The sequence below is a fragment of the Acipenser ruthenus genome, chromosome 38, assembly GCF_902713425.1.
Source record: "Acipenser ruthenus chromosome 38, fAciRut3.2 maternal haplotype, whole genome shotgun sequence".
Classification (NCBI taxonomy): Eukaryota; Metazoa; Chordata; class Actinopteri; order Acipenseriformes; family Acipenseridae; genus Acipenser; species Acipenser ruthenus.
In genome coordinates, this window is record NC_081226.1 from 441,416 (window position 1) to 464,672 (window position 23,257).

Below are 23,257 nucleotides of genomic sequence, written 5' to 3' on the forward strand. Positions count from 1 at the left end.
GGGAGAGGGAGAGGGAGAGGGAGAGGGAGAGGGAGAGGGAGAGGGAGAGGGAGAGAAGGAGAGGGAGAGAAGGAGAGGGAGAGAAGGAGAGGGAGAGGGAGAGGGAGAAAGAAAGAGAGGGAGAGAAAAGGAGAGAGAGCAAGAGAGAGAGACAGACAGACAGAAAGAAAGAGAGCAAGAGAGGGAGAGAGAGGGAAGGAGGAAGAGAGGGAGAGACAGAAAGAGAGAGCAAGAGAGAGAAAAGAGGGAGAGGAGAGGGAGAGAGAGAAGAAAGAAAGAAAGAAAGAGCAAGAGAGAGGGAGAAAGAGAGAGAGAGCAAGAGGGAGAGAGACTGCATTTGTAGAGACAATTCATGCAAGTAACACTGAAATCAGGGGACTTTTTTTACCTGAAAAAAGAAATAAGGACCAGGGGTCACAAATGGAGATTAGATAAAGGGGCATTCAGAACAGAAAATAGGAGGCACTTTTTTACACAGAGAATCGTGAGGGTCTGGAACCAACTCCCCAGTAATGTTGTTGAAGCTGACACCCTGGGATCCTTCAAGAAGCTGCTTGATGAGATTCTGGGATCAATAAGCTACTAACAACCAAACGAGCAAGATGGGCTGAATGGCCTCCTCTCGTTTGGAAACTTTCTTATGTTGTTATGTTCTAAATCCAACTTTAAATAAGTCCAGACGCACATCATACTAAGTCCTATTACAGTAGATTTTTGTTAACTACAGAAAGAACATTTCTTTTGAAAATGCCTGTTCCTTATTCTGGGTAAATGAAAATGCATGGATGCAATTCACTGGAATGCATTGTACGTGTGTAATTCTTAAACCTCTCCAGGACCGTGACTGATTGGACACCAGTAGACTCTCCCAGATGTGGGGCCCACCTCGCTTCATGACTGGAGTGGCGTTGCCTGTTTAAGAGAACAGGTGTAGTCTCTCCCTGCCTGAGGAATAGAACCGGTTTGTCTTCTCCAAACCACCGCCCTGTTGAATGGAAGAGACCGGAAACCTGCGGAATAGAAACACAGTCCGCGGGGGAACAGGGGCAGCGGACCTACCTTCAAATACAAGACTTGCGCTCGGAATCTGAAATTCAGAGAGACACCCAGCCTACAGATTACCTCCAAACCACACACACGCACACACACACACACACAGAGTGCAGACAACACTGACAGAACAAAAACAGACGCACTCCCCACAGTGACAGAATGCTCTGAGGAGAAGAGGTGAGTTTGTTTTCACTCGTTCTCAGAAGGGCTGCGTTTAAACTGTGCTGTGTGTTGTTGCGTTAAGTTGTGGGAACACAAAACCAACTTTTTCAGGAACAGCGGCTTGAAACCTGGTTCCAGGAGACCAGAGGGAGCCCTAGTTTGAGGTTTGCTGTATCAAACCCCCAAAGTCTCCCTGCCTGGTGTGCCGCGCAGTGGCCTGAAACCTAGTCTCCTGCAACCAGGTTCCAAGCCACAAAGTGATGGGGCAAGGGTCCTGTTTTTTTTGGGGGGGGGGGGGGGAAGAGGGTGCCTCTGTATGTCCACTGTAGGATCTTAAGGCTTGATAACACAATCCATGTTTTATTGCGATTGGAAACTCTTTATTGTCATTTTTAAATCTCTGGCGTATCGCTTTCTTTCCGTTTCACTTTCTTTTTTTTTAAAGCTTCCACTCCCCCCCCCCCACCCCCCACTGTCCTGGTGAAATGCATCTCTTTCTAATCGATACAGAACGACGCGGGTGGCAGTGATGCGACTGGCACAGAGATGACAGCCTTCCTCCTCCCTGCTTTTGTTCTAATCAGCGGTGAGCGAGCGGGGCGCACCCTGCGTTCCTCGTTTTTGTTTTCTTACGCAGGGGGTTTTTAAATTTTGTTATCGTGTGAAGATTAAGCAGCTATCAAAGCCTCGTTTGACTGAAAGGCTGTAGCGAGCGGATCAGGTTCAATCCCCGCGCAGGAACCTTACAATAAGCGGGCCGGTTTAACTCCAGGTTCTGCCTCTTCTCCTCTTCCTCCAGTCGTCTCCTCTCAGTTCCCGGTGGAGATCTCTTTCCCCTCGGAGGTGGTGCAGGTCCGGACGGGTCAGATTTCTCTCCTGGCTGTGAAGACCCTGTCCCTCTCCGAGGTGCTGACTGTGTCCTGGGCCTCCCCATCGGGGCAGACCCTGGGGGTGTGGGTCGGGGGGCAGGTGAGCCCGGTTCTGAACGAGATCGAGCAGTACCGCGGCCGGCTCAACATCGCCGGGGATTTCTCGCTGCGGCTGAAGGACGCCGCAAGAGCCGACGAGGGGGGTTACACCATCACCGTGGACCCCAAAGCCAGCACTGGAGTGACCAAGAACAGCAGGGTGATCCGGCTGGAGGTGTTCGGTGAGTCTTAACTGCCAGCTGTGTTACTATCAGTAAGGATGAGGACAGCAGCAATACAGAAATACAGTGCGTTATGAATGAGGGTTTAATCAGGAGAGTCTGCAGGTCAGCGTTGTAATAAATCTCCTCCTAGAGGCTGATGAGTTAATAACGTCAGCGTGAGACCCTGTACTTACCTCTCCACAAAACTCACTCTTCAGAGTCAAACAGACATATTAACTGATAGGAGAGACAGGATCAAACAGACATATTAACTGATAGGAGAGAAAGGATCAAGCAGACATATTAACTGATATGAGAGACAGGACCAAACAGACATATTAACTGATATAGAGACAGGATCAAACAGACATATTAACTGATAGGAGAGACAGGATCAAACAGACATATTAACTGATAGGAGAGACAGGATCAAACAGACATATTAATTGATAGGAGAGACAGGATCAAACAGACATATCAAATGATAGGAGAGACAGGGTCAAACAGACATATAAACTGATATTATTATTATTATTATTATTATTATTATTATTTATTTCTTAGCAGACGCCCTTATCCAGGGCGACTTACAATTGTTACAAGATATCACATTATTTTTACATACAATTACCCATTTATACAGTTGGGTTTTTACTGGAGCAATCTAGGTAAAGTACCTTGCTCAAGGGTACAGCAGCAGTGTCCCCCCCCACCTGGGATTGAACCCACGACCCTCCGGTCAAGGGTCCAGAGCCCTAACCACTACTCCACACTGCTGCCCTATAAGAGAGAGGGTGACTGGACATATTATCTGATATCTGTCCAGCGTTGATTACGCTGGTGTGTGTCTGTCCTGAATCTTTCTCGTGTCTCTATATTCCCAGATCCCATCCAGGACGTCTCCATTTCCTCCCCCTCTCCGATCCTCCAAGGGGACAACGTCACTCTCACCTGCCGCTGGTCCCAGGGGACGAAGCCTCAGGTGACTTGGGGACTGGGTGGGGTCGGGCTGACCCCCGACAACCACGTCACGATCTCCGACAGTGTGCTGAGGATCTCCAGGGTGGGCAGAGAAGACGCCGGGAACTACACGTGCAGAGTGACCAACGCCGTGAGCGCAGGAACGGGCTGGACCGTCCTCGACGTCAGCTGTGAGTCTGGCTGTGGAGACTCCCCTTCCACATACAGGACCGCAGGGGGCTCAAACTCCAGTCCTCGAGGGCCGAGGGGTCTCCTGGTTTTCATTCCAACTTACGCTCTCAATTAACGTCATGGATCAAATTTCTGTTCAATTGGACGTATTTTACAGCTGACCATTAAAAAAAAACTCACTTCAGGTAAACATTTTGAAGCGTGTCCAATTAATCAAATAATTAGACCGATTTGAGTAATTGAGAGCTCGGGGGGGTGGAACAAAAGCCAGGAGACACCACCCCCCCCCCCCCCCCCCGTGTGCAGGATAGCTGTCAAAACCTTCTCAGTCATAGTCTCCACATGTCGGGTCATTAACAAATCATTAAACCCTACAACCGTCACCATAGACATCCCAGCTCTGGGTCCCTATCCAGTTAGCAGTGCGATCCCTTGTGGGTGTTGCTGTACCGAGAGCTTCATCATACACCAGAAACTCCGGTATTTTACATCGAGAGCTTGGGTTGACCCTGCAGGTATTATTATAACGTTTTGATTGGGTGCTCCTGTTTCGACGCTCCGTTCTGATTGGCCTGCTTCCCTTTCAGACGGGCCGGACCTCCCTTCGGTCAGCCGGGCGCTCCTCTCCGATTGCGTGAGCGAGGGCGACGTCGTGGAAGGCAGAGCCGTCAGCCTGTCCTGCGTCTCCGTCTCCAATCCTCCCGCTCGCTTCTCCTGGGCGCTCAACGGCCGCCCCGTCTCCTCGGGGAACGCCAGGCTGTTCATCCCAGCGGCGTCCCTCGATCAGGGGGGAAGCTACACCTGCACAGCCTCCAACGCGGTCACGGGGAGATCAGCCACCGCCTCCACCGCAGTCAACGTTGTCGGTGAGCACCTGGCGCGTTTTTATCAGGGTCCGTTCGGCGGCCTCTGATCCAGTTGAGAAAGCCTCGTCTTGGGTCAGGTCTGGATTCAAGCTACCTCTTCAAGGAATTGGTTTCCAAGTCCTGCTGTGCTGTGCTGTGCTGTGCTGTATCTCAATGCGCTGTGCCGTCTTCTCCAGGGCACTGTCTCAGCGGCGGCGCGATAGCGGGCATTGTGATTGGCTGCGTCGTCGGACTGCTCCTGCTCCTCCTGCTGGTCCTACTGTTGCTGAGGTGGAGAAAAGGTAAGAGAGTCCAGAAAACATTTGGGCTCTAGTGCCTTCATCAGTGTGATTGATGCTAGAAGAGACCGAGTCACGCAGACCAGCGTTTGGGCTCTAGTGCCTTCATCAGTGTGACTGATGCTAGAAGAGACCGAGTCAAGCAGACCAGCGATTGGGCTCCAGTGCCTTCATCAGTGTGATTGATGCTAGAAGAGACCGAGTCAAGCAGACCAGCGTTTGGGCTCTAGTGCCTTCATCAGTGTGATTGAAACTAGAAGAGACCGAGTCAAGCAGACCAGCGTTTGGGCTCTAGTGCCTTCATCAGTGTGATTGAAACTAGAAGAGACCGAGTCAAGCAGACCAGCGTTTGGGCTCTAGTGCCTTCATCAGTGTGATTGAAACTAGAAGAGACCGAGTCAAGCAGACCAGCGTTTAAGCTCCCTTCCTGCACACAGTTGGAAACTCAAAGAACAGCAAAGCTAGCAAGAACTCAGTACACATCTTGTTAAAGGTAGAATAAAAAGGGATCTAAAAACAAACAAACAATGATTCTCTCGTGTCATTCGCGGTTTTTAAATTCCAATTATTTTTTCACGTTCTCTTTGCAGGAGACCACTGGCTGAAGGAGAAACTTAAACGAACAAAACCCAATCCTACCTTGACTCCGCTCCCCAGGGTAAGAGTAGAACCCTAACCCTCTCCTCCTATCCCATCTCTTTCCCCTCTCCTCTCTGTCTTGTGGGGCTCCTCCTCTCCTGTCTCTCCCTAAGTTCCCTACCTCTCTCCTTTCTCTCCCCCACCCTCACTCTCTCCATCTCTCTCGTTTCAGCCTCACGGGAGTGCGAACACGCCTCCTCTCCCCCCTCCGGTTCTCACGCGCTCAGAGGCGCCCCCTGTGGCAGCCCCGCCTCCCTACAGGAGCCCCTGGTCCCAGGTGAGTATCGTTGGTGATTAGTCACAGTCTGACCCCTTTCTGGGTTTATCACAGATACAGTTACCCCATAGATACTGTCTCCCTCTCCTCACTCTCTCTCACCTTCCTTCATCACTTCTGATCTCTCTAACATGCCCAGCCTCCTTTCACCTCTCCCCTCATCTCTCTCTAATCTCCTTCCCCCTACGTCTAATCACCCTTCCCCTCTCCCTTCCTGTAAAATCTCTCCTCTTCTCCTCAATCTCTCCTTTCTCTAACCTCTCCTCTGCTTCTCTTCTCTCCACGCTCCTCTCTCTCTCCTCAGTCTCGTGGGGGTGTAAACGAGCTCCCTCCCCCGGTTCACCGGACCGCTCGGAGCTCAGCGGCGCCCCGTGTGGACCACACCCCTTCCTACGGACCCCCCAGATCCCATGTGAGCATGTTATTCTACCTGTTATGAAAACAACAGCGACAAATACAAACTGACATCACACATCGTGCTTTTACAAACAATACCTGCAATTCTCTCTCTCTCTCTCTCTCTCTTCTCAGCGTCGTCACTGTGTGAACGACCCCCCCACCCCTCCCCCTGTTCACAGGACCGCTCGGAGCTCAGCGGCGCCCCCTCTGGCGCTCCCCCCTTCCTACAGGAGCCCCAGGTCCCACGTGAGTATCATCCTCTCTCCTCTCCTCCTCCTCTGGTATGTTCATGATGTTCAGTTGTTCTGAGGGGTTGTAATAATTCCTCTCACATGGTGTCTCTTGAGCCTGCTTGTAATTGCAATGAGAACCACGCAGCGTTTGCAAACCACGTGAAAAGGTCAAGGGGACAACAAGAACTGTATAACCTGCCTCCCCCTCCCCTCCTCTCTCTTCAACCCTTTCTCTAACCTTCCCCTCACTTTCTCCTCCCTCCCTCTGTCATCCTTCTCTCTAACCTGCCCTCTCTTCACCTCCTCTTCTAAACGTTCCTCTCCTCCCTCTCTCCTCCCAGCGCCGTGGGGGTGTGAACGAGCTCCCTCCCCCGGTTCACCGGACCGCTCGGAGCTCAGCGGCGCCCCGTGTGGACCACACCCCTTCCTACGGACCCCCCAGATCCCATGTGAGCATGTTATTCTACCTGTTATAAAAACAACAGCGACAAATACAAACTGACATCACACATCGTGCTTTTACAAACAATACCTGCAATTCTCTCTCTCGCTCTCTCTCTTCTCAGCGTCGTCACGGTGTGAACGACCCCCCTACCCCTCCCCCTGTTCACAGGACCGCTCGGAGCTCAGCGGCGCCCCCTCTGGCGCTCCCCCCTTCCTACAGGAGCCCCAGGTCCCATGTGAGTATCCTTACTGTACTGGAACTTGAAGGAACCAGTCGTTTTTCTTCAGTCTGCATCCCTTTGCACACCCACAATACCAGCTGGTCTGTTGTTTTGTGACCAGTCCCTGTGTGGACACAATCAAACCTTTCCAAACAAATAAAACACTCCTCAGATCTCTTGAGCGGGTGTTGAAAAGTTGCTGGAGCCTGTCCGTCTCTGTGTGTGACTGCGTATCTGTTTGTCCGTCAACACACAGGGTGACCACATGACTCCACGTGCACCACCACAGTTCAGGACAGTTCAGGCTTTACAATTCACACCCCAGTGCATTGTAGTACATTTTACCTGTGTTGGGTACCTCTCACAGCAGGACTACACTTCCCAGAATGCACCGGGGGTGTATTTGTCTGTGGCTCTCTTCCATCCGTCTGTTTGTGCGTCATTCCCGTCTCTCTTCCCACAGCGCCCCCCGCAGGCAGCACACCCCCCTGCAGGAGGGCATGACCAGGCAGTTTGAACCATGGAGCCCGATGGAGAGCAACGACCTTTACATAGAGTCACTTCTTACAGTGGTGATCTCAAAAGAATGCCGCTACTCTGAACAGTTTTCACTTCAACAAAATATTTTTGATTCAGTGAATAAAAATTTCTATAAATTAATGTATTTAATCCATTCATAAAACTAATTTTTAAAATGTATATGGAGAAATATATATATGTGAATTATATTTGCACTTTTAAATAAAATAAATATTCTTGAATTTCTACCATGAATGTTATATTGATTTTTTTTTCATACCGACTGAATATCGGGTGTGAAGATGCTGTGACTGAGTTAGGCTCATACAAGGTTCATTTCTGCCTCTTCGTGTCTATAGAAATACCAAAACAGAATGAATGAATCCAGTGAGAGACGTTTTAGACTCGAGGTCTTTCTCCGCGTCTTCAACTGATTTAGCGTCTTCATTTAGAAGTCTTTTCTGGACGGTTGAAAACAAGCGCGTTGAAACGGATGCCGTGGAGCCCGAATATAAACACACACACGTCACAGCTAAAAAAAAACTATTTATTTAAAAATACAGTTAAAAAAACACAAACATCTTATAAAATCAGTAGTAGCTACGATAAGACACCAAATTAAAAACATAATAAAATTTAAAGAATCAGTCATTTTTACACCATAACCCGTTTTAATTGGGTCTAAATCCTGAGCAGCTCGCACATTCAAACCCGAGCCCTGCGGGTTTGATTAGAAACTTGCCACTCACAATGCTGTCCGTCGTGTAGTGCTGTGAGCCGGGCAGAGCCTCTCTGTGCTGCACGACACGACAAACCAGCGAGAACGATACAAACCAGCGAGAACGATACAAACCAGCGAGAACGATACAAACCAGCGAGAACGATACAAACCAGCGAGAACGATACAAACCAGCGAAACGACACAAATCAGTATGAAGCGGTCATGTAGTGACTTTGCCTGCTGTGGCCGGGCAGAGCTGCACGGTTTCAAAGCAATGAAACTCGCTCTCAGATTCCGATAGAACAAATACTCATTTAAAAACAAACAAACAAACAAACGCAGGGATCGAAATAAATGTCAGTGGTTATGGATTTAGAGTTTAATAACTGTTAAATTTGAGAGATTTGTAGTGTCACACAAAGGGAGCGTCTCTCTAGTAAAAACAGCTTCAATGTCTTCGGGCTGCGGGGCAGGACAGAAACAGGTAGAGTTTAGGAACTTTTACAAAATAACAAAAACAGAGAGTTCTCCAAAATAATCTTAAAAGGCTTAAAAATCACCTTTGTAAAAATAATTAGATGTTGGGTCCGATTTCCCTTTGTGTTAAGTTTCGATTCGAAGCCTGGTCGAATCGCCGATTCAGACTATAATGATATTTACAGATTAGCACAGACGGCTGGGTTTCTCCAGTTAAACATCACAGGCAAACTGAAAAGCTGACGTCTCTGCAAACTTGGTTCAGGGTCTGGATTTTCACATTTATTTTTAGATCATTTTTTATTTAATTTTTTATTTTAAAAAAAGCAGTCCCTCTAGAGCTCTCAAACACGTCTTCTCTCTAAGCACAGCTGGAACACCAGAGTGTAACCGTTAAACCTGCCCCCCCCGCAACACACACTGGATATAATAATATAATCGTTCCATTAGTGCTCCGTGCGGTCTGTTCAAGCAGGACACTTTCAGTCAATAAGATTTGACAGATCTCTTACAGCTCCTGACAAACAGCGCCCCCCATATTTAAAAAAAACAAAATATTGACATTCAGAAATTCAGTAAGAAAGAAAATAAAATTAGTGGCATGTGTTTTTGCTTTAGTGTCTTATTTCGCATGAACTTGTCTAAGGGTTTGCATTCAATTTTTTACAGAATCATTTCTATGTACAACCAGCAGGGGGCGAACTGAGCTATTTTATGTACATCAAGGCAGAGAGAGAGAGAGAGAGAGAGAGAGAGAGAGAGAGAGAGAGAGAGAGAGAGAGAGAGAGAGAGAGAGAGAGAGAGAGAGAGAGAGAGAGAGAGAGAGAGAGAGAGAGAGAGAGAGAGAGAGAGAGAACAGTATGTGTCTGCCTGCCACAACCTGAGGGACAGTGTGTGACACCCTGCATACACGACCATGGGTTACTGGGGATGAGGAGGGAGGGAGGGAGGGTGGAAAGAAGGAGAGAGGGAGGGAGGGAGGTAGTTATATTGTTCAAAGGGAAGGGAACAATGGTTTTTTGTGTTTGTTAGGTTCTGTAATTGTATTTCTGTTTTATTATTTCTGTTTTGTATTATAAAAGCTTTGGCAATACCTGAGCGCTCTCGTCATGCCAATAAAGCATTTTTGAATTTGAATTTGAGAGAGAGAGAGAGAGAGAGAGAGAGAGAGAGAGAGTGTGTGACAGGGCAGAGAGACACTAGGCTTTAATCATTTTCACAGCTAAAACATTCACCTGGAAGGCAGGTATTTCAAAAAAGGCAGGTGTTTCTTGAGTTATTTGAAAATTTTGGATATTCTCGAATTGAGTAAAGCACAATGAGGAGAAGGATCTCGTGGGTTTTCTCGGTAGGAAAGTGGTTTAAATCCTTCTCCTGTTCCTCTTCCTCGAGTGAGCATTTCGCAGTTGGTCTAATCCCTTGCGCACGACCCAGCGAGAGCGGCTCTCTGTGTTATCGCGCCGAAAGCCCTGGGGAGGGACTTGCAGACAATGTGGTTAAGCAGCTGTAAACTGGGCCTTGAATTCCACACCCTTGGAGCACGGCATACTTTTAGATGGCAGGGTAAGGGTTAAAAACAAGTCCAACCGCCACACAGCAAAACATAGGTGCTAATGCCTTATTCAGCGTATATCATGGAGGGCTGCTTAAAAATAAAATAGGACAGTAATCTCCACTTAAATTTGAATTAATTTGAAAAAAGAAAAAATAGTCTAATCCATATATCTGTGACGAGGAGAGGCGTGGCCAATGACATCACAAAGCCCCCGCCCCTAGCAGGGAGGAGTCAGGGTGGGTGTGGTCTAGACGTACACAGCTGGTGACATCACGTAGCTCCGCCCGTCGTAGGAGGAGCCTGGCTCCGGGTAGCTCAGCTCATTGTAGATGGGGTGCGTCTGCTCCAGATAGTCGTCCTGCACAAGGGCACTGCGCTGGTAGTTCTCCTCCTGGCCACTAGGGGAGCTGTAGCCCGGGGGCCCCGAGCTGTTGTCTCTGAAGTGTGCCTCCGCAGGGTCATCGTAATAAGCGTCTACGTCCTGGGATGATGAAAAGCAGAGTGAGCCGGAAGAGGTTACAACTAGAAGTTCAGTAAGAGACGTTCCCACTAGAAGTCTCTCTCAACGTCTTCAGAACCAGTTACGTTTCTTTTGAAGACACAGAGAGAGACTTCCCGTCGACACGGCTGTCGCTGAATTCAGGAAGTTTTTTGTAGTATTCCTGAAAGAGAGTTTCCCCAGCCAAACTCTGGAACTCAGAGTAAAATCGATGCTTCTGAACCCGCATGCTCTTGTATCCCATCAGAAAATACCCGACGCCTGTCTGAGAAAAACACACCTCTGCTACCTGTTCAGACCGATCTCTGAATCCGCCCCTCCTGCTCTGCGCTGGACTCACCTGACCTCAGCACCACGTCACTGGATCCTCAGCTGATGCGCTATCCTTGCACTACAATGTCATTGTAGATCTAACTCACTGTAATCCTAACTTGTTGCCTCCCTAGTTCACACTGTATTCTAGTAGTATTATTATCTTATTGTAAACCATACTGTATTTCAATACAGATTTTTGCATTGTAACCCTGCACTGCCCTGTAACACCCGGAAGTCGCTTTGGATAAAAAGGCATCTGCCAAATGAATAAACGTCTACTTGAGGAGTCAATATTACACAGACAGCCGGGGTCCTGGAAGCCTGTGTTATATGACTGAGTGTCTCTTACCATGGCATTGATTCTGGAGGGAGCATCCACATGGAGTTTATCAAGCTGCAAAAGACACAGAAAAGGGTTTTTATACAAGCGGGTGGGAGGGCCTGTGATGCACAGAGCTGACATCATCATCATCATCATCATCATCATCATCATCATCATCATCATCATCATCATCATCATCCTCTCTCTCCACCTTTCATCTCCACTGCAGCGGAGCCTGCAATGTCTCAGAAGAGAAGTCTGATCGCACCGCGTGTTAAAAACATGCTTACAAAAGAAAAGAAATTCTGAATGAAAGTGTCTTAAATTCAGCTGGAAGTCTAAAGGTTTTGGTCGTTGAATTTACGAGGCGTCTCTCAGCGTTTCTGAATCAAAAATCGAAGAAACGCTTCTAGCGGAAATGCCTGTGGCCGAGTGCGATCATTTTCTTGTGCTGTTTAATTCAGCTGAAGACACACAGAGAGGCTTCGAGTCGAAACGTTTGTCGTTGAATTTTCAAAGTTACCGTTTCTGAATTTAGCACCATTGAAACGGTTTTAATAGTTATGAAAGAAAAAAAAAAAAAAAAATTCAACTCACTGCTTCTGTGGAGCCCCCGGTCTTCTTGGGAGGGGGGGGCCTGTAGGAAGGAGGTCCCTCCACACTGCGAGGGGGGGGGGGGGGGGGGGGGGGAAGAGAGTGTTAACATTGCCAGATTACACACAGACACTCCCTCAAACGACTGGTAACCTATTCACACTAGCTATAGAGTGCTTCATCATTCAAACACATGGCTGGACAGAGTAACACACACACCCCCAGTACAGACACTACCTCGCTGGTTCAGACAGACAGACAGACAGACAGACAGACAGACAGACAGACACTACCTCTCTGGTTCAGACAGACAGACACTACCTCGCTGGTTCAGACAGACAGACAGACACTACCTCGCTGGTTCAGACAGACACTACCTCGCTAGTTCAGACAGACAGACAGACACTACCTCGCTGATTCAGACAGACAGACACTACCTCGCTGATTCAGACAGACAGACACAGACAGACACTACCTCGCTGGTTCAGACAGACAGACAGACACTACCTCGCTGGTTCAGACAGACAGACAGACACTACCTCGCTGGTTCAGACAGACAGACAGAGACACTACCTCGCTGGTTCAGACAGACAGACTGACACTCACTCGTCTCCGTTGGTGCGGTTCTCGCGTTGTCTCTTGATCACCATGACGATGGTGCCTATGACCGCAAGGATGATGATGACAGCGATGATCCCGCCAATGATGCTGCCCGTGGCTGCCCCCTTCATCGGGAGACGAGAATCTGAGAGCGAGAGAGAGAGAGAGCGAGAGAGAGAGAGAGAGAGAGAGAGTGAGTGTTTAACAAGGAGGGAAAAGTGGAGGGAGGTTTTAATAAGAAACACCGTAGTGTGTAAAATTGGACCATCAAACAAGCAAGGGGAGAGGGGGAGAACATTCAATTAAAACCAGGAGAAAGAGAGAGAGAGGGGAAGGTGAGAGGTCACTAAAAGAAAGAGGGGAGACAGACAGAGGGTCTGTACCCTCTACAGCCAGAAGAGGGCGCTGTGAGCTCACCACTGCACCACTGTGCCCGGCTCTGCAACAGCGGTGTGTTCTGCAGGCGAGAGTCCGTGCAGCAGCTTTCAACCCGGGGAGGAAGCGTGTCCACATGCTGCCTGCCAGCATGGACCCTCAAACACACTGCAATCCAGCACACTGCAATCCTGCAATCCTGCACACCGCACCCTGCAGTAAGCCACCCTCTACAGCAGGGCGATGCAGCTGGCAATAGTGAGTACTGCCAAGGGGAGAACCAGCCAGATTGGAACCCAGGCCTCCAGAGGAAGGTGAAAGGCTGGTCTAGTGCATTAACATGAACCCGCTAGCGCCACCTAGCCCCCCAGATTGGAACCCAGGCCTCCAGAGGAAGGTGAAATGCTGGTCTAGTGCATTAACATGAACCCGCTAGCGCCACCTAGCCCCCCAGATTGGAACCCAGGCCTCCAGAGGAAGGTGAAAGGCTGGTCTAGTGCATTAACATGAACCCAGCACACTACGCAGCCCCACAACATAATTGTTACAATTGTGATGAGTTCTTCAAGGTCATAACTTTGCAAACAACAGACCCACAAAAACGTTCCTTGTGCAACAAACCCAAATTCTACTAGAAAGCTGAAACAGAGAAGCCGATAACCAGACAAAGAAACGCTTTGTGAATCCCGTGCATGTCAGCAAGTCCAGAAACAGAAGTCTGTCTTATCAGGGCAGGCCTGGGAAATAACTTCTCCTTATGTGTGAAGCAGCAGCTCCACAGCATGACCTGAATCAGCTTCATAAAGCTGAATGAAACCTGCTGGAATAACGTGGAACTATTCTGGAGATGTGGGGTGTGTGTGTATGTGTGTGTGTGTGTGTGTGTCAGGGTGTATGCGCAGGTATTCTGGAGATGTGGTGTGTGTGTGTGTGTGTGTGTGTGTGTGTGTGTGTGTCAGGGTGTATGCGCAGGTATTCTGGAGATGTGGTGTGTGTGTGTGTGTGTGTGTGTGTGTGTGTGTCAGGGTGTATGCGCAGGTATTCTGGAGATGTAGTGTGTGTGTGTGTCAGGGTGTATGCGCAGGTATTCTGGAGATGTGGGGGTGTGTGTGTGTGTGTGTGTGTGTCAGGGTGTATGCACAGGTATTCTGGAGATGTGGTGTGTGTGTGTGTGTGTCAGGGTGTATGCGCAGGTATTCTGGGGATGTGGTGTGTGTGTGTCAGGGTGTATGCGCAGGTATTCTGGAGATGTGGTGCGTGTGTGTGTGTGTCAGGGTGTATGCACAGGTATTCTGGAGATGTGGGGTGTGTGTGTGTGTGTGTGTGTCAGGGTGTATGCGCAGGTATTCTGGAGATTTTCCGTCACCCAAATGTTTTCACTTTAGCTCGCTATTGTACTTGCAATGTTTTATTAATGGCACTTATGTTCTGTCTAATGCCTGTCTAATGCACGGCTTTATAATGCAAGCTACTCAGCGCATTAGCAAGCAGATCATTCTGCAGCCCAGTGAAAGCCCGCAGCACTTTGTGTAAAGATACAGAACATCATTCGATCTTAAATCATCACGCATTATACCTGCTGGCGCACAGCAGCAGCCCACAGTCACTATATGGGAAGGCAGAAATCTGGCAGTGGCTAGACATTTAGGAATCCATTATCAGCAGCAACTGCAACCGAGTTCAGTATTATTACAGTATAGCAGTCCTAAACAGTGTTCAGTATTATTAATAACTAGAACCGCTACAGAAAAACACAGGATTTGATATTACTAACTAACGTAACAGTTTGGTATTTTAGTGCTGTTAACATCATCACTACTATAATCGCACTGCAGCTGCAGCAGTGTTCAGTATGATTGTAGAAGCGGTTTTATCTGTTATGTCCTGCCCCCAGTTTCTGAGTTGATAAGGGGATGGTTTACTGTCAGCTACACTGTATTTAAATATTAAGCTTGCATTGTAACCCAGTACTGTTCTGTAACGCCTGCAAGTCGCCTTGGATAAAGCGGTCTGCCAGATAAATGAATAATTCCCTTGACTGCGGTTCAAACTGTAGGTTTTGATTATGGGATGGCTGACGGTCCCCCCCCCGCCCGCCCACCCGCTGCCCTTCACGTTACTATCCCAGTTCATATTATTATGAAAGTAGTCACTTAGCAGAGGCTTTAATCCAAAGAGACTTACAGAGACTAGGGGGGTGAACTCTGCTTCATCATCAACTGCTGCTGCAGAGTCACTTCCAATAGGAGCTCGGTTCTAAGTCTCGTCCGAAGGACGGAGCACAAGGAGGTGAAGCGACTTGATAATAAGCTCCTTTCTTGAACCCCTGGACCAGCAAGCCTCCCATTAACAAACGCCTCATATAAAATATGCGGCTGCAATTTAAATATTATACATATATGTGCATTTAAAAAGCTAAATAACTGTGCAATAATAAAAGCACAGCCATTGAACTCAAATGCAAACCACATTAGTGTACAGAACCATCTCATCAAAAGAACAAAAAGAATTCTCAATGCCAATCAAATTACTGAAAAAAACGAAATCAAAAAGCGCTGCGGATATTGTCCGGAGAGAGGTGGAGAAATCAGAAGAGCTTGCTGCTGGATATTTATCCACGGGACTCATTTTTGACACAGTTCAGACCAGACTGCAGCCTTCCCAGTTTGGACTGGCTAGCGCTGCAGTTTACAGATCCTCTGCACACCCCCGCGCATGCATTTACCGTGTGTCGACTTCCTGCTAACCTGCGCGGACTGGAATCGTCTAAACTTGAGTAACCTTGGCACGGTCATGAAGCTTATTTGAAATAGAAAGTGAAATAGAAAGAGAGAGGGAGAGAGAGAGAGAGAGACACTCCCTCCAAACTGGAATGGTAAACATTGTGACCGAAACTCAAACATCTCTCCCATTCCTGTTTGTGTAACAGTGAGGGACTGGAGCAGTCAGCTGTTTTGCTTTCTAGGTGTCAGTGAGAGGGACTGTAGTGCTTGATGAAGTATATTCACACGGGCGCGTATTTCCTGCGGCTTTTGAAGCCATGGTGTAGTAATCCAGGGCTCGGGGAGTCACTCAAACCCTGCTTGATCTCTCAGTGGCCACCAGACCTCCAGCTGGCTTCTAAAATCACCTTCAACCAAAATCAGATGCTGAACTAATCCAGCCGGCTTACACACGAGGCTTGGCGGGCCAGTGGTTAAAAAAAAAAAAGGGGGGCTTGTTGCCAGCTTTACGATTTAGTAGCAACCCACTCTGGATTTCAAACAGCCTACAACAGAAAGGGTGCAGGTGGCTTGCTTCTGAAAGAGCTGCTAACCAGACGACGCAGACCATTACTCTGAGAAAGGGACTTCAGCCGATCTAGCCTGCATTACCACGTCTACGGCAGGGAACGAGAACACAAGAGCTCAAAGCCTGATTCCGTATAGCCATTCACTTCCTGGTTTGGTTCTCGGATGAATTCCTTGTTGGGAAATGAAAAACTGGTTTGCTGCCTGCAGGAAACCAGCTAGACTGGTTTACAAACAGCCCTCGATGCACCTGTCAGCAGACACCGCAGCGAATAGAAGGGTTTCAGCGTGGATCGAATCCGGAGTTAACCCTTCCACTCCTGGTCTCTTCCAGCCCTCTTCGAAACTGTTTAATTGAAGGCTTGGTGGTTAGAGAAAGGGGCTGGATACCAGGAGGGTCAAATCCCGGCTCAGCCGCTGACTCCCAGTGTGTGCGACCCTGAGCAAGTCACTGAACCTCCTTGTGCTCCATCCTTCGGATGAGACGTAAAACAAACAAGCTCCTATTGGAAGCGACTCTGCAGCAGCAGCAGCAGTTGATGATGATGCATAGTTCGCCTCCCTAGTCTCTGTAAGTTGCTTTGGATAAAAACGTCTGCTAAATGACGAATTCAATACAGCTAGGGCTTGCTTAAATCACAGGACAGTGAGTAAACATCATATTCTCTCAAGGAGACGCGGGTAATCTCAGTTGACCCTCGACTATAATTGAGAAAGGCTGTTCTGTCGATGGTTGATGGTTGATTCAAGCTGCGCTACCCATGAAACATTCTGAGGACTGGGAGAGAAGTGTTAAACGTGTCCAATTAATCAAATTAGACTAAGTAATTGAGAGCTCGGGGGTGGAACGAAAGCCAGAAGGCACTGCGCCCCCCCTCCAGGAACGGAGTTTGACCCCCCCCTGCAGTAAACTGTTACAAATTCCCCAACGCGCACACACACACACACACACACACACATCCGTGCTTGCATACAGCCACTGTGAAACGGGCAGGGCGCGGTTCTCAGTCCTGTCTTGGCACCTCTCCCGAATTGTTCACTGGGGTGTCATTTCACCCCATAGAGGGGATTTCTAAACAGAGGGAACTTTGGGGCTTTTAAAAAAATAAAAAATAAACACAACAGTGCAAGTCTGCTTATTAACATCACCTGCTACTACTGTTATTATTATTAATATGAGTCATTTCACAGACCTTTATCCAAAGTGACTTAGAGATTAGGGGGTGAACTATGAATCATCAGCTGCTGCTGCTGCAGAGTCTCCTCCAGATAGGACCTCCGTTTCACAGCTCATCTGGAGGTTCTTTCCCTTCCACCCAAATTACAATGATGTGTTTTCTGTGGCTCACAAACACAGGAAGTTCGTTAACGCTTTCATGCACAGCCACCTTTTATGGGGTTGGATTTTTTTTTTTTTTTAAATGAGAAAAGGCTTCTAGTCTCTCCAGTTAAACTAGCAATTGTTACTGGAAAGAGGAAGTTCTCTTCTCTAAAACAGCTTCTTCAACAATAGCCAGGGGGAATTAAAAACAAAAAAAAAAAAAAAAAAAGTATTTATTTTGTTAGTCCCCCTCCAGTTTCCTAATTTTTTTTTTTTCACAGCCCAATTCTCATGGATTTCATAACGGCAGTATCAAAACTTCAGTAGCTTGAAGCTACTCTTGAGTTTAATGAGACACCCCTGTGCTCGTTACCCACAGACTGTGGCTAAACAAGTTTGTAAACAAAACAGTTTCTTCTAGTTTCAATCACACTGATGAAGGCACTAGAGCCCAAACGTTGGTCTGCTTGACTCGGTCTCTTCTAGTTTCAATCACACTGATGAAGGCACTAGAGCCCAAACGCTGGTCTGCTTGACTCTGTCTCTTCTAGTTTCAATAACACTGATGAAGGCACTAGAGCCCAAACGCTGGTCTGCTTGACTCGGTCTCTTCTAGTTTCAATCACACTGATGAAGGCACTAGAGCCCAAACGCTGGTCTGCTTGACTCGGTCTCTTCTAGTTTCAATCACACTGATGAAGGCACTAGAGCCCAAACGCTGGTCTGCTTGACTCGGTCTCTTCTAGTTCCCACCTTTAACACAGATTAGGGCACTAGCTGTAATATTTGTGTACGTGACTCGAGTTTCCTAGAATATAAGCTTCCCTTTGTAGAGTTCTAGAGGGAGGGACCACGGTACACCAGTCAAAATGCAAGTCTACTTGACTTCTAATAAACGAAGCCCGCATTTACACGGTAAACCGCGCAAGCAACTGCGCGACTATCTGGTGCAGTTCGAGTGGAAACAAAGATAAAATAACCTAAAAATAAAATAAAATAAATCTTAAAGTATAAAGTGAAAATGCTAAAGCGAGCGAGACGTTGCAAAGGAAACCGCAACCACAAGCCAGAAACGGAGCACTGAACTTCAGACAACGAGATCAATTAAAATCGTACCCCCCCCCCAACCTCGAATCAAAACCACAGTGCTCTGTTAGACAGAGGCACCACATCCTGAAAGCAGGGGCAGGCTCTGAACGGAGCAAGACAAGCACTAAAAGCACTTTGACATCTCATCCTGTGACAAATTCTCCAAGAACAATCGAACACAGAGGATCCGTCGACAAACGAACCTGGTCCTAACCTTCAGCACGCAAGCAGCTTAAAAAGACAAGGGTCTGTGAAACGGGAACGAAAAGGTAACACTGCTGCTGCTCGATCCGATGATCCGAATCTAGCTCTCCACTGGACAGGGTCTTTGATGTCGAGCAGGCTAGTTTTCCACTGCTTGGGTTCGTGTGGATTGTTGCTCAGAAGCAGCGATCATCACAAACCCAGCCACCAATGTCACCACTATTCAATAAAATTAATAGTCAAAAAAAAATGCTGCGTTTTACAAATCTGAAAGCTTCAATCAAATCAAAAAACAATAGAGAAGACATGTTATTGAAAAGAAACACACACACATTTACAATATCATATTACATACAATTTATTAGCACTCTGTACAAGCTTTTGTGATATTAGACAGACGAAATACAAAAAGAAGCAACATTTCCATCACAAAACAACAAAAAACAGATTAGTTATTAACCACAAAAAAAAAAATGCAGAAGTCATCTTGATTTTATGCATGCCTGTCAGTTTCAATGAGATGAAGCAGAATTTTTTGTTAATTGATCATGGAATCAGCCACCTTTCAGAGTGAACAGGAAACCAGCTGAAACAGTATCTTCCTCGTGCCTTCCTGGTTTCACACACACATACAGTTCAGTTTCTTCTATAAACAGAATACAGGCACCCACAACAGAAAAGGCTTCGAGAGTGAAAACCGAGACTCACAAAAGCACATGGCATTCAGAGAAGGCTTACAATTAAAACTGCTTTTACTTCATTAGCTGAACCCCCCTCCCCTCCACGGTGTAGAATTGTACCCTGTTGTGTATCTATTTCACAATGCATGTGTGTAAAAATTAAAATCGTGACTGAAGCCAAAGGATATGCAAACTCTATTCTTAGCCCTGATATCGTTCATTGAAGAAGCGAAACTAGCCATCACATCTGAGCTGTAGGGGAGTTTATAAAATTATATACAGCACGGCAAGCGCTTCCCTTTCAATACTGGCAGAACTGAAACGGATTGCTAGAAAACTCACATCATGCTCAGAAACGAGAGTTTACTTCTAGTGCAGCCCTCTCAGTCCTGAATGATTTCTGCAGGGCTGAAGGAACGATTTACTGAGTAGTATATATTATAATGAATCATTTAGCAGATGCATTTTATCCAAAGCGACTTAGAGACTAGGGAGGTGAACTATGCATCATCAACAGCTGCTGCTGCTGCAGAGTCACTGCCTCGGTTTTTACGTCTCATCCCGAAGGACAGTTATTTTAAATATTACACGCTACCTCGGACTGGGACCTGTAAAGACTCCTGCGAGCTTGCGACGGCGCTAGGATAAAAGACGGGACCTCAAGGCTATAGGGTTACAAACAGGACTGGAGGGGGTTAAACCTTAAAATCCGAGTCATCGCCACCCTCCCCACCACTATGAAATTCAGCAACTCCCTGAGTTAGATCCGTCGTGTGTCTGCGTCAGCGTGGTCACCGTGGCAACAAGCAAAACAGGGTTATTTTGTGGTTTATTATCATAATATTTCTCCCCGGAGTCCCAAGCTCCTATAACGACTCCCTCGAACAAATATATTATATATATATATATATATATATATATATATATATATATATATATATATATATATATATATATATAAATAAATGGTCAAACTTCTTAACGAGAGCCTGACAGACCACAAGGATCTCAGTGTGTTTATATATCCAAGAAACACGAGTGATTCAACAAAGAGATTTTTAAATTATGTACATATTACAATGTGCTGTGATTTACAGAGCTCGCTATACTAGAGGGGAAGCCCTATTTACAAGAAGTCGTTAATACCAGTTAGACCAAAACATATAAAATAACACACGATATAAATTGATATGGTGACGCGTTCTAGTTAAAAAAGCGCGATAACGAGCCAGGAAATAAACCCAGAACATTTTACACTCAAAACAGATCAAAATTATTTTAGCTCCAAAACAGACAGCTCGCTTCTCGCTGTGTGCCAGAGTTAGTAAGCGGAATTTATCAAAAGTGGGACGGAAGCGATTTTTGCCTTTAAAAAAAAAAAATTTTAAAAAAATTGGAGGCTTTTGAGTTTGCTTGTCTGGGGAACCTGAACTGAAGAGTTTCAACTCGAAATCTGGAGCAACTGAACCCGTTCGGAATGATTGCAAAACGGCCTGAATATATACTGGAAATATATTAAAAGGTAATAAAAGCAACCGATATGATATTTGAAGCTCCTTTCACATTTAAACATTTCACAATTGCTTGTGCTAGTCCAGCCCTCTCTCCTGCACAGTGGCGAAATGATAGCAGCCTTCCAGAGATGCAAAGATATGTATTTATTTTTTCTTAAAAAAAAAAAAAAAAAAAAAAGGCCATCAGAAAAGAATCTAGAACAGTGGTTATAATTTTAGATTTTTTTTTTTTTTTTTTTTTAATACACACACAGGTAAGAGAACAAAGACAGAAACAGAATCATGTGAAAAAAGGTGGTTGCATTTGGACAGGGGAATGCGGTAGAGGTTTAGACATCCCAGCTTTCAAAAAGCAGTACCAAAGCAAACCGGGTTTCATTACAACTTCAAGTCTCTTGTGGTTCGACCCGAGGATCTGTTGGGGATTCGGTTGAAATGGAAACCTGGACCATTAGAGGACTGCCCTGTAACCTGTTAATCCCCCCCTTCACCCCCCCCCCAGCAGCCTGGCTCATCAGCACCTCCTCCCCTTCTTCCCATGAACAGCAGCTTCGAATCCCACGGCAGCAGTGTTTGATCCTTCATCTACCCCAAGTACACATGGCATGCTTCACCCCCCCGCCCTCCTTCTCTACACAGCAGTCATGAATTAGCTGGAGCCAGACAGCTTCTTCCTTCTTCAAAAAAAAAAAAAAAAACACACAGTCCAGGGAAAAAAAAAAAACGATCCTCCAAACTTCTTGACAACAGTCCTGGATATGACAGCCCTATCCTTCACCCCCCCTCCCCTCTCCTCTACACGTAGACGGCAGTCCTGGATATGATAGAGCCGTCTCTCTGGGACTCCATATCGTCGTCCACGTAGCCAGCCTCCTCCTCCCCTGCGCCGGGTCGGAGCTGCAGCACGGGCCGGCCCTCCCCGAAGCTCTCGTCGAAGCGGTCGTAACCCTCGTCCGCCTCCAGGTCAAACTTGGACTTCTCCAGGGTGTCCATCTCTCCGCTCAGCAGGATGTCCTGGGCGGTAGGGGGCGGGGCGGCGCGTTCAGTCGTAGCCTCCGACGAGTCCTCGCGGTAGGTGAAGACGGTCCCGTTGTTGTTGCCCCCGTTCTTGCCCCCGCCGAAGACCCTGGTCTTGGGGTCGTAGCTGCCCTGCTGCTCCCCGCCGCGGTAGCCCCGGTCCCTCTTTCTCCGACGGAGGAAGCAGAAGAAGACCAGCCCGGCAATCACAAGGACCGCCAGCAGACAGCCGATGACGGCTCCCGCCACCGTACCCGGGTCGCTGCCTTGTGGCTGGGGGGGGCTCTCTACACAGGGAGGGGAGAGACAGAGGGAGAGGAGAGAGAGAGAGGAGAGAGATAGAGGTTGGTTGGTGTTGAGGCAATCGATTTTTTTTTTTTTCTTCTTTTTTCAAAAACCAAAGTGATCCTAGTTGAGGGGGTGTGTGGTGGAGAGGTGTGTGTGTTTTTTTTTTTTTTTTAATATTCCGAAACCTGTGCATGCGTGCGTGCGTGCGAGGCGATGTGATGCGTCAGTTTTTGAGTCGCCTGGCACAGTCCAGGATTCTGTCCCAAACGAAAACCCGTTTTGGAAATCTGCTTCACATTAGAAGAAGGAAGAGGGAGAGGTTAAGAGATGGAGAGAGAGAAGGAGTGAGGGAAGGAAGGAAGGAAGGAAGGAGGCTGGCCCTTGCCTCAGTTGAACTACTTCCTTCAGAAGACTGAAGGCCAGTTCTGAGAATGAATACCGGACTGGGCAACAAGAGGCTTGGAGCTTCAGTCCTTGAGGCTCCTTTCTATGCCGGCATTGGTTTCAATAAGGTCCTAGACAAAGGTAGCAGCCCCTTAGCCCACAGCGCACACGACCATGTAATAACATGGTAATAACAGGACAACTGCCACGCTGCTATGATCTCAACTACTGGTGGAACCGGAGTACAATCAAATGGAAACTGTACGGTCACAGCGTTAGTGTAATTACATCAGGTAACAACCAGCACTTCAATGCAACTGCGCGTGTAGTTACCAAGAGATCGCTGGTCATTAACCCAGTTATTACAATGTAATGACAAGCCAAACTGCTCCCAGAAAAAAAAAAAAAAAGATTTCTTTAAAAACTGGGTTTCATTTCTCATTGTATTACTTTCTGAACACAGCGTTGGAGCGCCGGGATCGCTCGTTCATCCCAGATCAAACAGTTTCGGGGTCGTTTTGGCCAATCTGCGGAAACCGTTCGCTTGGGAATTTGAATTAGAGGGCGAAACCGCAGGAGAGGTTTAGTTTAGTAAAGAGTCACTTTTTTTCCCTTCATTCCCACAGCCTGCTCTAGT

The 23,257-nt window shown here is 47.3% G+C and overlaps 3 protein-coding genes across 5 annotated transcripts in view; 1 reads left to right on the forward strand and 2 right to left on the reverse strand.

Moving 5' to 3' along the window:
- The window catches only part of LOC117964910 (glyceraldehyde-3-phosphate dehydrogenase 2), a 31,404-nt gene extending 25,541 nt beyond the window's left edge, over window positions 1-5,863 (reverse strand). The window contains exon 1 of the mRNA XM_059008936.1: window positions 5,860-5,863. The gene's annotated coding sequence lies outside the window, so the exon portion shown is untranslated. The remainder of the gene's footprint in view (window positions 1-5,859) is intronic.
- Window positions 1,669-7,622, forward strand: LOC117434011 (pregnancy-specific beta-1-glycoprotein 11-like). 2 transcript variants are annotated; one of them, XM_059008934.1, is made up of 12 exons: window positions 1,669-1,801; window positions 2,015-2,365; window positions 3,232-3,498; window positions 4,087-4,365; window positions 4,542-4,646; window positions 5,234-5,301; window positions 5,455-5,559; window positions 5,864-5,971; window positions 6,091-6,204; window positions 6,533-6,640; window positions 6,758-6,871; window positions 7,320-7,622. In XM_059008934.1, the coding sequence occupies exons 1-12, from the start codon at window positions 1,762-1,764 to the stop codon at window positions 7,371-7,373; spliced, it is 1,713 nt and encodes a 570-aa protein (XP_058864917.1). In that variant the 5' UTR covers window positions 1,669-1,761; the 3' UTR covers window positions 7,374-7,622. The 2 variants fall into 2 exon arrangements, with proteins under 2 accessions (XP_058864917.1, XP_058864918.1); XM_059008935.1 differs by lacking the exons at window positions 5,864-5,971; window positions 6,091-6,204.
- A 286-nt stretch (window positions 7,623-7,908) lies between these two features.
- The window catches only part of LOC117434013 (nectin-2), a 34,754-nt gene continuing 19,405 nt past the window's right edge, over window positions 7,909-23,257 (reverse strand). Inside the window, exons 6-9 of one of the 2 annotated variants that reach the window (XM_059008943.1) lie at window positions 12,465-12,603; window positions 11,862-11,925; window positions 11,292-11,336; window positions 7,909-10,609 (exon numbers count right to left, since the gene is read on the reverse strand). In XM_059008943.1, the coding sequence (XP_058864926.1) occupies window positions 10,376-10,609; window positions 11,292-11,336; window positions 11,862-11,925; window positions 12,465-12,603 (482 nt within the window). In that variant the 3' untranslated portion in view covers window positions 7,909-10,375. Of the gene's footprint in view, window positions 10,610-11,291; window positions 11,337-11,861; window positions 11,926-12,464; window positions 12,604-19,070; window positions 22,236-23,257 lie in introns of those variants that run through there. The other variant, XM_034916194.2, reaches the window with a different exon arrangement.

Excerpts from the sequence above, each read along its gene's own strand:
- LOC117434011 (XM_059008934.1), top strand. The coding sequence starts at position 1,762 with ATGACAGCCTTCCTCCTCCCTGCTTTTGTTCTAATCAGCG. Across the intron at positions 5,302-5,454 it reads CCTTGACTCCGCTCCCCAGG|CCTCACGGGAGTGCGAACAC; the intron begins GTAAGAGTAGAA and ends CTCTCGTTTCAG. Across the intron at positions 6,872-7,319 it reads ACAGGAGCCCCAGGTCCCAT|CGCCCCCCGCAGGCAGCACA; the intron begins GTGAGTATCCTT and ends CTCTTCCCACAG.